Source organism: Elgaria multicarinata, chromosome 3 (genome assembly GCF_023053635.1).
Source record: "Elgaria multicarinata webbii isolate HBS135686 ecotype San Diego chromosome 3, rElgMul1.1.pri, whole genome shotgun sequence".
NCBI lineage: Eukaryota > Metazoa > Chordata > Lepidosauria > Squamata > Anguidae > Elgaria > Elgaria multicarinata.
The window spans coordinates 87,340,181-87,354,319 of record NC_086173.1 but is presented as its reverse complement, the minus strand read 5'-3'; the positions used below and the strand labels follow the sequence as shown (position 1 = coordinate 87,354,319).

Genomic DNA, 14,139 nt, shown 5'->3' with positions numbered 1-14,139 from the left:
TTATCAAGTCTTATTGTAAACTTAAATTATTGGAACGAAATGAAATTATTAACTGAGGTATCACCTTTTAAGCGTCTTCTTTTCAGAGAAAAAGAGTAAGAAAATGAATAAGCAGTAAGTCATGACTAACTTAAGCCCCAGTGATTTCAGTGGGTTTGCTGTAAGCATGACTAAATCTACGTCCAACCCAATGAGTCAATTGAATTTATGTCCAAGAGGATAATTCCAAATCGATGAATATAACAATATGTTTTTTTCTGCAATTAATAGAACCGGTTTTATTTCTTTTATAACAATTTTATAACAAGTACAAGTTCCCAGCATGTGCCATAATCAAGAACCCTGAAAGAACTTCTGAAACTTCATTGAAAGCCATAGGGCTGAATTCTAGCATAGAAGATTCAACTAATGTTCTTAGCTGCCTCCTAAAATGTGGTTCTGATTACTATTGAAACTCGCCGTGCAATTTGGTCTGTCTGGGCAAGCTCATTTGTAAGGGGGTTGGAAAGCTTCCTGAATAACGAATCTTTTCATGCTGCATAGCTGTGTGAGACAACACAGATCAACCAAGCTGTTTTCAACTAGAGACAGCTGGCTGAATTTTTTTCAGATGTAGCGATGGAGACACTCTTCAAAGCCAAAAGAAAATTTGAAATATATCTTGCCGGGCAAAAGTAAAAACAATTGCCTGTTGCTCTGCTGTTCATGTTTAGCACAGGCAACAATCGCGAGCCAGAAGCCTAATATATTACCATGAAAAAGAACCCAACCCAACCATTTGAACTTGCCCTCAGATGATAGCAGCTATTCTTATGTGTTAATCATAGTTATCACACCAGGGAAATAAATGATAGATGAATTCCAGCCAAGGTGTCTAGTGATGGGATAATATAATTGTTTCTCGGGCAAGGATTCTTCTTGTTTTGATTGTTTTCTAGCAGGCCACTGACATTTCCCACAGTGCTGCAGAAGGAACTTAGGAAGTTGCCTTATACGGAGTCAGACCATTGTTTCAGCTAGTCAGTAGATTCTAGTGTCATCTACACTGACTAACAGCAGTTCTCCAGGCAGTTTAACCTTTATTACATCAATGAAGGTCCATTTGCTTTGCCTATGGGAAAACGGAGAAGATAGTATCTCAGATTCAATGGCCTTCACATTCAACCAGGATCACCTGGTGGTATAGGTACGAATAAATGAATCAGAGTCATGATACATAAGGGAGTATAGGACAGACTCACAAGCCACTGAGGCAAACTGGCTAAAACAAACTGTAACCCGTTTTTTTCTTCTTTAAATTTTATCTTTCACTCTCTAGTCCATGAGTTTAATTGAGATCGGCAACCCTTCTCAGAGTTTAGAGAATGTGTGCCGCTGGGCCTACCTACAGCAGAAACCTGATACAGAGCACGCAGAGTATCATGATCACGCAATTTTTCTCACGAGACAGGATTTTGGCCCTTCTGGTATGCAAGGTAAGTTCTGTGCCAAAGGGCAGCCAATCTTGAGAATGTTATAGATCAGGGGTGGAGAACCTCTTGCGTCTCAAGAGCCAAATTCACATTCAAAGAAGTTCTTGGTGGCTTCATTCTAGTAATGGGTGGTGCTGAGGAGATGGGGCCAAAATACAAAATTCTCTTACTACCAGTAAACATGCCTTAGGAAAAGCATTTCAACCTTTTAGAATGGGGAAACACTGCACAAACCCAAGGAAACCAGCAAATGATCAGTGGCTGGGGAAAAGGGTGAGGAAGGGGTGTGGCCATTTGAGGAACCCTAGGAGGGCCAGGTTTGGCCCCCAGAACCCATGGTTCATCATCCCTGATTCTCTCACAAGATAACCATTCCAGTGGAAGAAACCCACTGATATTTGCCCTTACACGAAAGAAACATTTAGCCCATTGCTATTTCCCTGAAGTTGGTCTGTGGTGGGCTGTGTCTAACTGGTTGTCGTTGTAGCTTTCAAGGCATTTGAGGGATATTATTTTAAAATTATTCTTATCCTTAATCGAACCAAAAAAATCCCTTACAAGTTAGCAGACTGGCCAAAATACAGTGCAAGTGCTGTTGGAAAGAGAACTGAAGTTTTCTCAGTTGCAAGGCATGACAAATTCTTCAAATATAACTGTGACTGAAGAACATATTTCATACACAGGAATTACCAGAAGTACTGTATTTAAGTGCCTAGTGATTTCTCCAGGGAACTTTTTCTTCTTTTCTTGCATGATTGAAAACTGTAGCTCATTGCTCTATATCCATGATCTGCTTAGATGGTCAATAGTTATCAGAGCTACATGAGTTCTCTAAGGTCTATGGGTAAGGCTACTTGCTGTTTCAGGTGGCTAGTGGACATTCTCCTTGGGTGGTTTCCAAATTTCTGTTCGTTTCCCTGAAATGTGTGCCATAGTCGCTTGGTACTCTTAAAGTGTGCACATTTAGCTGAGGAGCATAATTTATTTCACTCATATGATTTTGTTTTTCCTGGCCATTGATTTTGTAGCTTAGTGCACATCTCTAATGGGGATGGATGGATCAGTCTATTTCTGGTCTGTGTCATTTCTGCCTGTGTTCAGTCATTATTCTGTTCTATCACGTTTTCTGTGAATTTAAAACACACACACACAAATTTGTATTGAATTTCTATCCATTTCCCCCTATAATATGTATTTGTTAGGATTTCCCCCCTATAACATGTATTTCCCTCTATAATATGCATTTTCCCCTAAAAGAGCAATTTTATACAGATTTTTGAGCCCCAAGAACTGCATCATAAAATTCAAGAAGTGTACAAAACCAAAGGATAACTCTTCTGATCTGCATATTAGTCTGAAAAGAGTGAATTGGGTCAGTTCGCTGAACAAAATTCTCTAGCATCCCCTAGACCCTATGAGAGCAAAAGGCTGAGGGCAATAGTTATCTGCTGGATTGCTCATGGTAATAAGGAACCAGCCTTCTTGGGGAGGGCAATTTGGGTTGCGTTCTGAATATTTTAAAAAGAGATTTGAACTGCATCTAAGTTTGATGCAGTTTGAATCATCCACACCATTTTCTTGAAGATTTCTGTATTTATCTGAATGGTAACAAGTATTATGTCATGCCAGGTTTTCTCTCAAGTTATTGAAATGGCATGAAATGTTTATGTAGCTATTAAGATTATGAAAAGTGGCCCCAAGTCACTCAATTTGGGGTGTGTTTGCTTTGTTGACACTAAGAAGTTACCTTTTAATCTTCCAGGCTCCAGAAGAAGACTGCTCTTCTAGAAATGGTCAAAGTTAAATAATTAAGGGTGCAATCCAATGCATGTTTAGGCAGGAAAAAGTCCTGCATATCTTAAGCATGCCCCAGGCAGGCATGCTGGTTGTTATAGGACTTTTTTCTGCCTAAGCATGCATAGGATTGCACCCTAAGGCTCCCAGAAGAGAGAATGATTGGTGACTTTGGTCTGGTTCAGATATAATGGGGCCACTTTGAATGAACACTAAAGTTGAGTGCTCCTTCCCCTCCCCTCACAGTCTCCTCTCACATGCCTGGCTCTAGAGGAGACTTCATGGTTCTTAAACCATGGTTTCTCATGTAGTCTGAACTGGAAAACTGTGTTTTAACTATGTTTTAATCCTGATTTCCAGGCTGGTTTGTAGGGAATAGGGAGTTGTTAAATCACCATTTCATGATTCAGAATCACAGGGAAGTGTAGTTTAAGAAACCAACAAACCAAGGAGTTCATGTATGGTGTAGAAAATATGGACAAACATTTTTCTCCCTCTCTGGTAATAGTAGAATCTGTCATAATAGAATCCAGGGTCACCCCATGAAGTTGATTGGTGAGAGATTCAGGACAGATAAAAGGAAGGACTTCTTCATACGGCACATAGTCAAACTATGGAATTCGCTACCATTAGACCTAGTGATAGCCCCCAATTTGGATGGCTTTAAAAGGGAGTTAAATTCATGGAGGAGAAGGCTGTCAGTGGCTACTAGTCCTGATGCCTCTATGCTATCTCCAGTATCAGAGGTAGTACGCCTATGTATACCAGTTGCTAGGGAACATGAGCGGGAGGATGTGGTTGCCCTCATGTCCTGCTTGTAGGTTTCCCGTGGGCAGTTGGTCAGCCACTATGTGAACAGAATGCTGGGTGAGATGGACCCTTGGTCTGATCCAGCATAGCACTTCGTATGTTCTTTTATTCATATGTTTCCTCTGAAGCCAGGCATGCAAAGGGAGGAGAAAGAACCATTGGGAAGGCGTGCTTGACTTTGTCAGTCATTCACATTGAAACAAACTATAATTTGTTGAGCAGCCCCTATTAGGTCTGAACCAGACCTTTGTATATTGACTCCTTAGAGTACAAACCACCTGGAAGCTTTCCTGCATAACTCCATTCAAGCAAATGGCTTTTGCATCAGAGCTTCTATTCATTGTAATGGATTAAGGCTCCTTTTTTGCATTTCCCATTTATCTAAATAAGACATCTGGTGCAAAAATTACTGCCAAGCAGTGCTCTTCCTTTTCTTATATCTTGAATGCCACCTTCTCCCTAATAGGCTATGCTCCAGTTACTGGCATGTGTCACCCAGTTCGAAGTTGCACACTTAACCATGAAGATGGCTTCTCTTCAGCATTTGTTGTAGCCCATGAAACTGGACATGTGTAAGTAGCACTTGCATGCAATGATTGAGAGATACTGCATGACTAATGGTATCCCTTTCCATTAATTTCAATGGAGAGAGAAAATGACCACAAAGGGTGGGGGAAATGCATCTGCAAATTGGTTCACTCCATTTAATTGTATGGGGAACCTATTCCAGGCAGGGAAGAGCATTCGAGCTCCTGTATCTAGTAGAACACATTGCTGCATTAGAGTATGTATCTTTGAAAGATTCTAGTAAAAGTGAGGGATGTTGTGAAGAGGGGATTCTTTGGGTAGTATCCAATGTGATACTACTGCTAATATAAATTATATTGCGCCAGCATAAACAACTTCCAGTGCAACGCCAATAGTGCTTGCTGGTGTGATGGGTTTTCCAGGAGAATCTGCTATGCCAGCAAGTGCGATTGCCACTGTGCCATGAGTCAATTACGTTAGAGCAATGTAATTTATGTCAGTGGCAGTGTCACACTGGATATTGCCCTGAAGGATTAAGGCACAAAATACAAAGGCTACCTTTTTCTTTCCCCCGATTCCTATATTTTAGCTACTTGATCTGTATGTTCAGCTGGTCCTCCTTCTCATCATAATACAAGCTACTCAAGTTCTGAGCTTGAGTAGCTTAGGGAGGACGTGTTGGATGGGGAAATGGGGGATCACCCTGCTGCCCCCATGCATGTGAACTGAGGGCATGGGAGGAAGCAGCTCACTTGACCTCCATTAACAGTCCCTCCACAGAACCCACAGGTGACCTCATCACACTGCAGATTTGTAACTTCTTCCATCCTCAGACAGCACACGTACTGTTCCCTCACTTATAGGATATTTCATTGTGGAGACAGCAAGAAAAGGGAGGTGCTGCCTGAATTGCTGGAGGGGCTGAACTCTTTCACATCACACTGGGGGGAAACACGCTCCCTACCATTGCTTCTCCGCCAGTGTTTTCATTCCTCAGTTACTTCCTCTTTCAAAAGAGGAAGTACAGAACGAGCACGAGGCCCATTGAGTCTGCTGTTCTAACGTGCACAGCAGGAGAGAGCATCAATTCCGTGTTTAAAAATACATCAGACTTAACCAGGGATTTTTTTTGTCGCGAAATGAAGGCCAGAAGGGGCAGGAGGCACACGGGAAGCAGACGACATCATGTGAGGGGCCTGAGCAAACTGCGTGAGTGCCCAGTAACGAGCGTGCAATAAAACGCTTGTCGGATGGAGCTTTACATAAGTCCTATTCAGGCAATCTCATCCATCATTACCACCACCAAGACACACATACACGATACATGAGGGGGAGAATGGGGACAGCCCATTGGTCCCGCATCCTCTGATCACTGCCCCTGTGTTGGGAAGGCAAACCTCTGCAGAACCTTTTCTACTTGTGGACACTCTCCATACAACTTAGAACTCTGGAATATCAGGCTTGTCAATTGTGTGGGAGCTGCCATGAATAGACCTGGCTCCCTGTTGCAGAAGACTCCTTTGCACCATGAATTGGGGGCAGGATGGAAAAGGCAGGAACAATGAGCTTATCCTTGCTCTACCTCTCACCTGTTGGCAATTGGAGGGCAGTGGATGAGAGAAGCGCTTCCAAATAGGGCTAGAATTTCTCTGTATTTGGCTACTTTTCTTGTGTGGGTTCTTGAGCACTCGTGCATCAGTAAGCAAAGAGAGATTCCTTTTGAGATTTGCCTTAAGAAGGGCTCTGCACACCTTGTGAATTGTCAGGCCAAGAACAGCCCACCAGCCATACAACTACGCAGTAGGCAGTCTACAATACCCAAAAAACTACCTCTTTACTTTGGCTTTTCCAAAGTCCTGGGCTATCTTTGTACCAGCCTTGTTGTAATGTCGGGTTCTTACGAGTTCAGTTTGGCTTGGTGGGTTACATGTTTCGTAGGATCTGCCTCTTTGATTTGCTTGATGTAGAAAACACCTATAATTATAGCTTAGCAAAGCACATCTCTTGCACATCTATTCCAGTTGGCCTTGTGTGGGAGCAGTGCATGGCACATTGAACCTGATGTTCTCATGTAGAACTTTGGTAGGAATCTCTCTCATTTTTAATGGACTTTAAGGTTTGTTTGCTTTCAGAATGAAACAACTTCAGTGTCTCAATAGAATAACAACTGCTAGAGGTGTATTTCCTCAAATACTTTCTATTAAACACTTTCCTGGATAGCCTGCAGACACTTTTCTATTTCTTATTTTAGGAATTATTGAGGGCTTTTCTGTCTTGTTAGGAATCCTCATTGACATCAGCTCAACCGTCTTCATTAGAATTGTTAGATTTATAGCTACAATTGATTTGGCTCTCTTTTTCTTTAAGCATTCATCTTCATTTCTGCCTGAATACTGAACTAAAGAGAAAATGGAAAAGAGTAAAAGGGCATTTCCCTGAAGATGGAATGAGATATTGCTTCACTACCAATGTCTGCAATGTTAGGATGCAACAATAAATCTCCTGTATGAAGCCTCCAACATCATTCGAATTTATTTCTTTAATAATGGATTTAGGGCAGCTTTCCCCAACTTGGCACCTCCATATGTGTTTGACTACAACTCCAGTTATCCCCAGCCAGCTTGCCACACTGGCTGGGAATGATGGAAGTCATAGTCCAACACATCTGGAGTGCACCATGTTGGGGAAGGATGATCTAGTGAATTCATTGGATCTTTCTAACTTGAAGCTAAGTGGGTGTAGACCTGATCAGGGCCTGGAAGGGAGGCCACCGAGGACTTCTCTGAGCTTCCCAAAGGATAGAAGCAGAGTAAACATATGCAATGGAAAAAGTCACTAAGAACAGGAAGAAAACAAAATTATTATTAAAATGATAAGGAATGAAAACAACATCTAACAGGCTTTCTTGTGCCACTTTCCCCCTCTAGATTAGGCATGGAACATGATGGTCAAGGGAACAGGTGTGGGGATGAAGTCCGGATGGGGAGCATAATGGCCCCTCTTGTCCAGGCCGCGTTCCATCGCTTCCACTGGTCTCGATGTAGCCAGCAGGAGCTGAACCGATACCTGCAGTGAGTACCATGATGGAATGGGATCTCTTATTTTGGATTTCAGCTCTCAGTGCAATATTTATGTACCATCTTTTCATTGAGTATGAAGTGTGGGGTTTAAAGAGAAATTAGGAACATGGGAACTACGCTTAGAGAATAAAAGCCATTAAAAACATAAATTAAGGCTGCAATCCTGTACCCATTTACTTGATATCCCACTTTTTTGGCCATAAGCCCCAGTAAATTTAATGAGACTTTATTCCTTGGAAGACTGAGATTGCTCTGTAAATAGTACAACAGTGTGTGCAAGGGTAACATTGGAAACAGTTATATTTTCTCAGTATTCAATATAAGCATATTCTCAATACTCTGTGAGTAAAAATTTTTAGGAGTGGCTTCTGTCAATAATCAATTAAAATAACCAGGAATAAAGGTGATTTTTGTAAAATCCCAGTGTCTCTTTTAAAGTTGCATTTGTTAAATCAAGACAATCTGTCCCAGGTTGTGTTTTTTTTAAAGAAGAGGGACAAAAAGATCCTTTGTTGAATGAAGGTAATTCATTGTTCACATAAATGTATGGTGCCATCTTTTGAAGATGAAACTGTGGTATGAATACTGTGGGAGATAACTGTGAATCCTTGTAATTATCATTCATGCATTTGTAACTTTGAGGATTGACTATTGTAATATACTCTGCATGGGGCTGCTCTTGACGGTGGTTCTGAAACATCAGCTGCTGATACAAATGCAGCAGATTCACTTAATGAAGTGAAGGAATCTGGAACGAAGTTTTCTTGGCAGATCTAAACAGACAGAAAAATCCATATGGAAGAAGGTGTTCCATAGGTATTCTGAACTCAGGACATTTAGGGCTTCTAAGTTCATAAGCAACAACTTGAATGAGGCCTAGTAGGCTAGTATGGATAGGCCAACACAGATTGTATATGTCTAATGCTAGCTCCAATGGGTCCCCTCCCCAAATGGGAGGTTCGCAACCATGCGTACCCTCGATACCGTCCCCACATATGTATCCTGTGGTTTGCCCTGGCAGTTAGTGAGCGGCTGCATTCTGCACTAACTTCAGTTCTTGACCATCTTCAGGAGTGCAGCACATTACATTAATTGATATGTGAAGTTACAAACTCATGGATGCCCTGATCCCTGTCCTCAAAGATAAGATGCAGACAACTCATTAATTTAAGCTGTAGAATAAGACTGCTGAGACTCTGGGAACAATGCTAGGCCCCAGAGTGCCTCCAGTTGGCATATCTGCTCAGTGACTCTGTCAGGAAGAGGCAACCACCAACAATACCACTGTCTTGTCAGGATTCATGTTGAGCCATGAAGCCCTTCATGGCCTCGGATTATGGGCTCTTCTAAATGAGTAATTTCTTGGACGCTCACAATTGGCCACTCACTGAAGCTTTTGGTTCGATTTCATGATGCCATCAACAACCAGAATATCTCCCATGGAATCCTCTAGTAATCCCAGGATAAAAAGAACCACTTTTAAAGTCATTGGAACTGAATGGAGGGGAAGTATTCAATTCAAGCCCCTTGTCACCCCCCTCCTCCTGTGTAATGCAGTCCATAACAATAGCGCCAAAGAATTAGGAAGTAGAAAAGCCCTGGGTGAACAACATGATTTCCATTAATGTAGAGACGCTCTGTATATCAGAGAGAGTGTCTCTTCATATGGCCACATTTTCTCCATGCTTATGAAGATCTGTAGAAAGGATCATGCTCATGGTGAAATTATGTGTTATGAGCCAAGTGGAGTTCCATACTCTGTATTTGCCTTGAAACACCAATACAAGTGCAGACATAGGCATGTGCAGGAAAGAATCAATGGGATAGAGGGGGTGCTTAACACTTTCCCCATGCTCCAATCCTTCCCTGCAAATAACCTCCCAGACCATTTTAATTAATTTATTTTTTTACTTCAGCCAGGCTCTGATATGGGAAATAAACCAAACGAAAGGGATGGCTTGTTGCATTTGCAGGAGAAAGCTGACAGGGAAGTTAATTCTTCCCTACAAATGCTGCCTGTCCCTGCCTTGCCAGTCAAATATTTCAAAAAACATTTGTTGATGCAAAGTGTAATTCCATCCTCAATGCCCCATTGAAAAAAAAAGTACCCGGCAGTGTAGCAACTCCGGCCAATTCATGACTTTCACTGACCTGTTTTAAAAAATATGCAGGACTCATTTGTGTGAACAAGCTTTTCAGGAAATATATTGTAGTTTTTCTAGTGCTGTCTTATTGCTTGCTTTTTCATGTCTTTATTTGCCTTGTCAAGGTCGGAACTGTTATGTGCTTGTTTTGTGGGATTTTTATTGACTGTGTGCTTGCAAGGCATTTTTTCCCTTCGGGTCTTCATTTTTAAACATCCAGTAGAGATGTTTTCCTTTCCTTTCTTTTTTTTTTCTAACTTCCATTTCTTATGTTCCTCTTAGAAACCAAACAACTAATAATATTAAAGAGCAAAACAAAACTTTGCTGCAGGTGTGTCATTAACAGTAATTTAACAGAACCCAAGGTGGCATACATAATCCTCCTCCTCTCCATTTTATCCTCACAACAACAACCCTGTGAGGTAGGTTGGGCTGAGAGTCTGTGACTGGCCCAAAGTCACCCAGTAGTTTTCCATGGCCAAATAGGGACTAGAACCCGGATCTCCCAACTCCCAGTCCAACACTCTAGCCACTACACCACCTCTCATTCCATCAGTCCCAGTGGTGCAACCACCAGCAATGATGTTGCTCTTACCAGTCCCAAGCCATCCCTACAGGCAAGGGAATAAATCCCCTTGTACTCCTCAAATCCACTTTTTGGAGCACCACACACACACAAAAAGGAGCAAGAAGAGCTCACACAACACAACACCCACCTAGCTCAGGGGACTTGCAGAAAGCCCTCCTGGGACAAGGGGTCAAGATCCACTGAGGGAGGGAAAGACTCTTTGGTCAAGCAGCCAAGGGGAGGGGCCAAGACACACAACAGCAGCAGCCATGGACAGCAGCAATGCCCAATGGCCCACTGCGGAAGGCACAGGGCTGGGAAGCAGCAGATTGGTGTTTGAACCCCATAAAGGGAAGGAAAAAAGCAGGCCATAGGCAAAAGAGAAGGAGAGAGATTCAAGCCCACACTGCAAACACAGCAAAACAGTTCTCTAACCACTCAACCAATCAGATGTATTTGTCTTCCCTTCCAGCCCCAAGACCCAGTCATAGATATCAGGATCACAGGGACCCTACGAGAAGCCCCAGCTGGATGGAACAGCTCATGCTTTACAGGCTGGATATCCCTGGTTTGAATCCAGGGTACAACCTCCATCTAATGAAGTGGACACCTGAACCAATCAGCAAGGGGAATGCATGGACCAATAGCCTGTCTCCTGCATAGGCCAACAGCCACTGTCCTGCTCTCTTGCCTGACAGGCTGGCCCTGCTCTCCAAAATGCATGACTGGCCCCTCCTCTGCCTCATCATTCCTCTCCTGCCTCTCCCCAAATTTACACCCTGAAAGGCCTGCCTGCCTCCCCCGCCCTAAAGTAGGGGAACTTTAGGCAGAGGGAGGGAGGGCCGCTGCCCTAAGCCACCAAGCTCCCTACCTCCCCACCTCAGGGTCCCATTGTGAGGCCAACTTTAATCTGCTCCTGGGGTAGGGAAAGAGATCCCTGTCCACCCCTCCCCAGCAGGAAAGAAGCAAGCATGAGATCAATCATGAGACCAGCATTCCTCAACTTGGTGCCCTTCAGATGTCTTGGACTACAACTCGCAGCATTCCTGGCCATTGGCCATGCCACCTGGGGTCATTGGGAGATGAAGTCCAAAACATCTAGAGGCCACCGGGTTAAGGAAGGTTGGACTATAGAGTGGCAACACAGTTAGGAAATTCTTTGCACAAATCAGGGGCTGATGTAAAGCTGTGTCATCGACTGGGGTATTGCTATAGATTGATTTGATTTGTACCCTGCCTTTCTACCAAGAAAAATGGCATTCAAGGCAGCTTTCAATTAAAAATAAAACTAGATCGAAGGGACAAAGGACACAACATAACTTCACCCCTCCCCTATGCCACCCACATCCTACCCATGACTCCATCTTGTCTTAGCAATTCCACCAGTGCATACTTGCCAGCAGGGTATTCGGCTGGACCATCTGGGCTGTTCCACTGGTGTATCTGTCATGACGATGGCTTGTATTTCTCCACTGTATCAGGATTTTTGCTGAATTCTGTGGCTTGCTAGCTAGTTTAATCTTGACTATAGGATTGTGCTTAATAAGATTTTTTTAAAACAACAACAACAACAACAACCCAACAACACCCAATGAAAGGAAGACTAGAGCAGGAATTTCAGGTAGAAACAGATTTGTGCATGCTTAAGAAAACAAAAGAAAGTTTTATATAAATACTTACTTCTCTTGGGCTCAGGCACACGATAATTTACTTATGAATCTTGGCATTCAATATGCTTGGATGAATACCTTGGCCTTTGTTGCTAAAGTTTGACTTAAAAGACACAGTGCAGGCACAAATTTCACAAATGGAAATTCAATTAAAGCATTCGTATTTATTGCAATTTCCCCATGCATACATGTATTATAGTTTTAGCAAATGATGTTTAAAAAATGCGACCAGTCGAAGACGGCAATGGATCGATACAAAACAGAAGATAAAATGTTATCTAACATAATGAACAACAATTATAACAGCAATTTTTAAAATGAAGGGGAAAAGAGCATCAACCAGCTCCCAAGTTGTTATTTACCAAACAGATGACTCTAACAACAAACAGCAACACAAGTTACGATTTGGAGGGCAATTGACCCATCCCTATTTCTAGCAACTTTTTATGAGTTTCAGATGGTTCCTCTGGTGTATTTGTTACATTGTAAACCTTTCCTCACTTTCACTGATACACCTCAGTGGCATATCAGTGGACAGCATGTTGTCCTGTCTCAGATGCAAATCTGCTACAGATTAACTTAGGTAACAACTGTGCTTTGGGAACTCATTTCTGAGAAAGCACGCCTTTCTATTTTGCTTGGCTTCGTTGTGAACTGAAACCTCCCGCACTCTAAACGCCTCGCGTTCCCATCGGCGACTGACGTTTCTGCCCTTGCAGTTCCTACGATTGTTTGCGTGACGATCCCTTTGACCACGACTGGCCTTCCCTCCCTCAGCTGCCAGGAATCCACTACTCCATGAACGAGCAGTGCCGCTTCGACTTTGGTTTGGGCTACATGATGTGCACAGCTGTAAGTACTTAACGAGATTCTGCTGTACCTCGTCCAGGGCCTTTGCAGCTGTCCCCGCAATGACTTGAAAGGGCCATTAGCACAGAGCCTCAGAAGAGGGATAATGTGTCCAACTTAACACAAAGCAAACCCTAACAGCAAATGTTGAGGTGTCTCAGAAAGTCAGGTCAACATCCTGTTTTTGAAATTGGAATCCGAGAAATTACAATGTTCTAATTTTATTAATTCGGTTTTGAAAATTGAATGAACACAGTAAGAGGAAGTATCTCATGCATATGAAGTATCTCATTACACCAGTATAACTCCAGGACAGAGTTCCAAACCCCACTTGTATACCGGCTTCTGTTCTTCCTTATGAAGGACAGCATGCCATGCATAAGAACATGGGGCTATGTTGAGCCTTATGGGGATCCCTTTGTACACAGTCATTGTACACAATGGGGTAGAATTGTGCAGGGTATTTATATTTATGCTCATTTACTATTTAGACATTTATTTAGATTTCCAACCAATCCTGTCACTTAAAGCTTAGAGCAGACAACAACACTTTCAAAGAGCTGAATTAAATATATTACAAATACATCTTCTGTAAAAGAAGTAAAGCTCCCCCTAAGTCCCTTTTGTCCCCAACCTAATAGAGGATTATGGCAACTATATGAACAATACAGAAACTAGGGATTATACAGTGGTTTTCTTAGCCCTGGGTTGTAGTGTGATAAATCATGATGAGCAAGCAAAGCTTCAAACCAGAATATCTCCATCTTGCTTATCTGTAGTTTGTTTTGTTCCATATTTTTATTACATTTTTAGGAATTGTGTTTACATTTACTCATTTGCACAGGGCAAATCAGATCATATATGCTCATGTGTGACAGATATGATGCATTTATCATGTGCCTGCAACAAACACATCAGCCCAGCTTCTTGGTTATAGGACACCTGTTAGACATCTACGCCCCCCGCCCCTCCACACATACACACACACACACAAACACATACCCCATTGTATGGCTTCCACAATGAGGACTTAAGTAAAACAACTTCCGGTAGGTGTGGTCAATGTTTATGTGCAATTAAAACTACATCTGTAGTGATGTGTACTATAAACACTATAAACAGAAGATCCTGTTTGTGCCTACACATTGATAATCTTCATTTCCACTGATCTGCAGCCCAAGCTTGTGCTTAACAGTAGAATACTCTGGACCCATCCTCATACAA

The 14,139-nt window shown here is 42.4% G+C and overlaps 1 protein-coding gene across 1 annotated transcript in view; it reads left to right on the top strand.

Moving 5' to 3' along the window:
* Positions 1-14,139, top strand: part of ADAMTS2 (ADAM metallopeptidase with thrombospondin type 1 motif 2) — a 285,605-nt gene that overhangs the window by 222,259 nt on the left and 49,207 nt on the right. The window contains exons 6-9 of the mRNA XM_063120825.1: positions 1,319-1,475; positions 4,543-4,648; positions 7,532-7,675; positions 12,786-12,918. Coding sequence (XP_062976895.1) covers positions 1,319-1,475; positions 4,543-4,648; positions 7,532-7,675; positions 12,786-12,918 — 540 coding nt within the window. The remainder of the gene's footprint in view (positions 1-1,318; positions 1,476-4,542; positions 4,649-7,531; positions 7,676-12,785; positions 12,919-14,139) is intronic.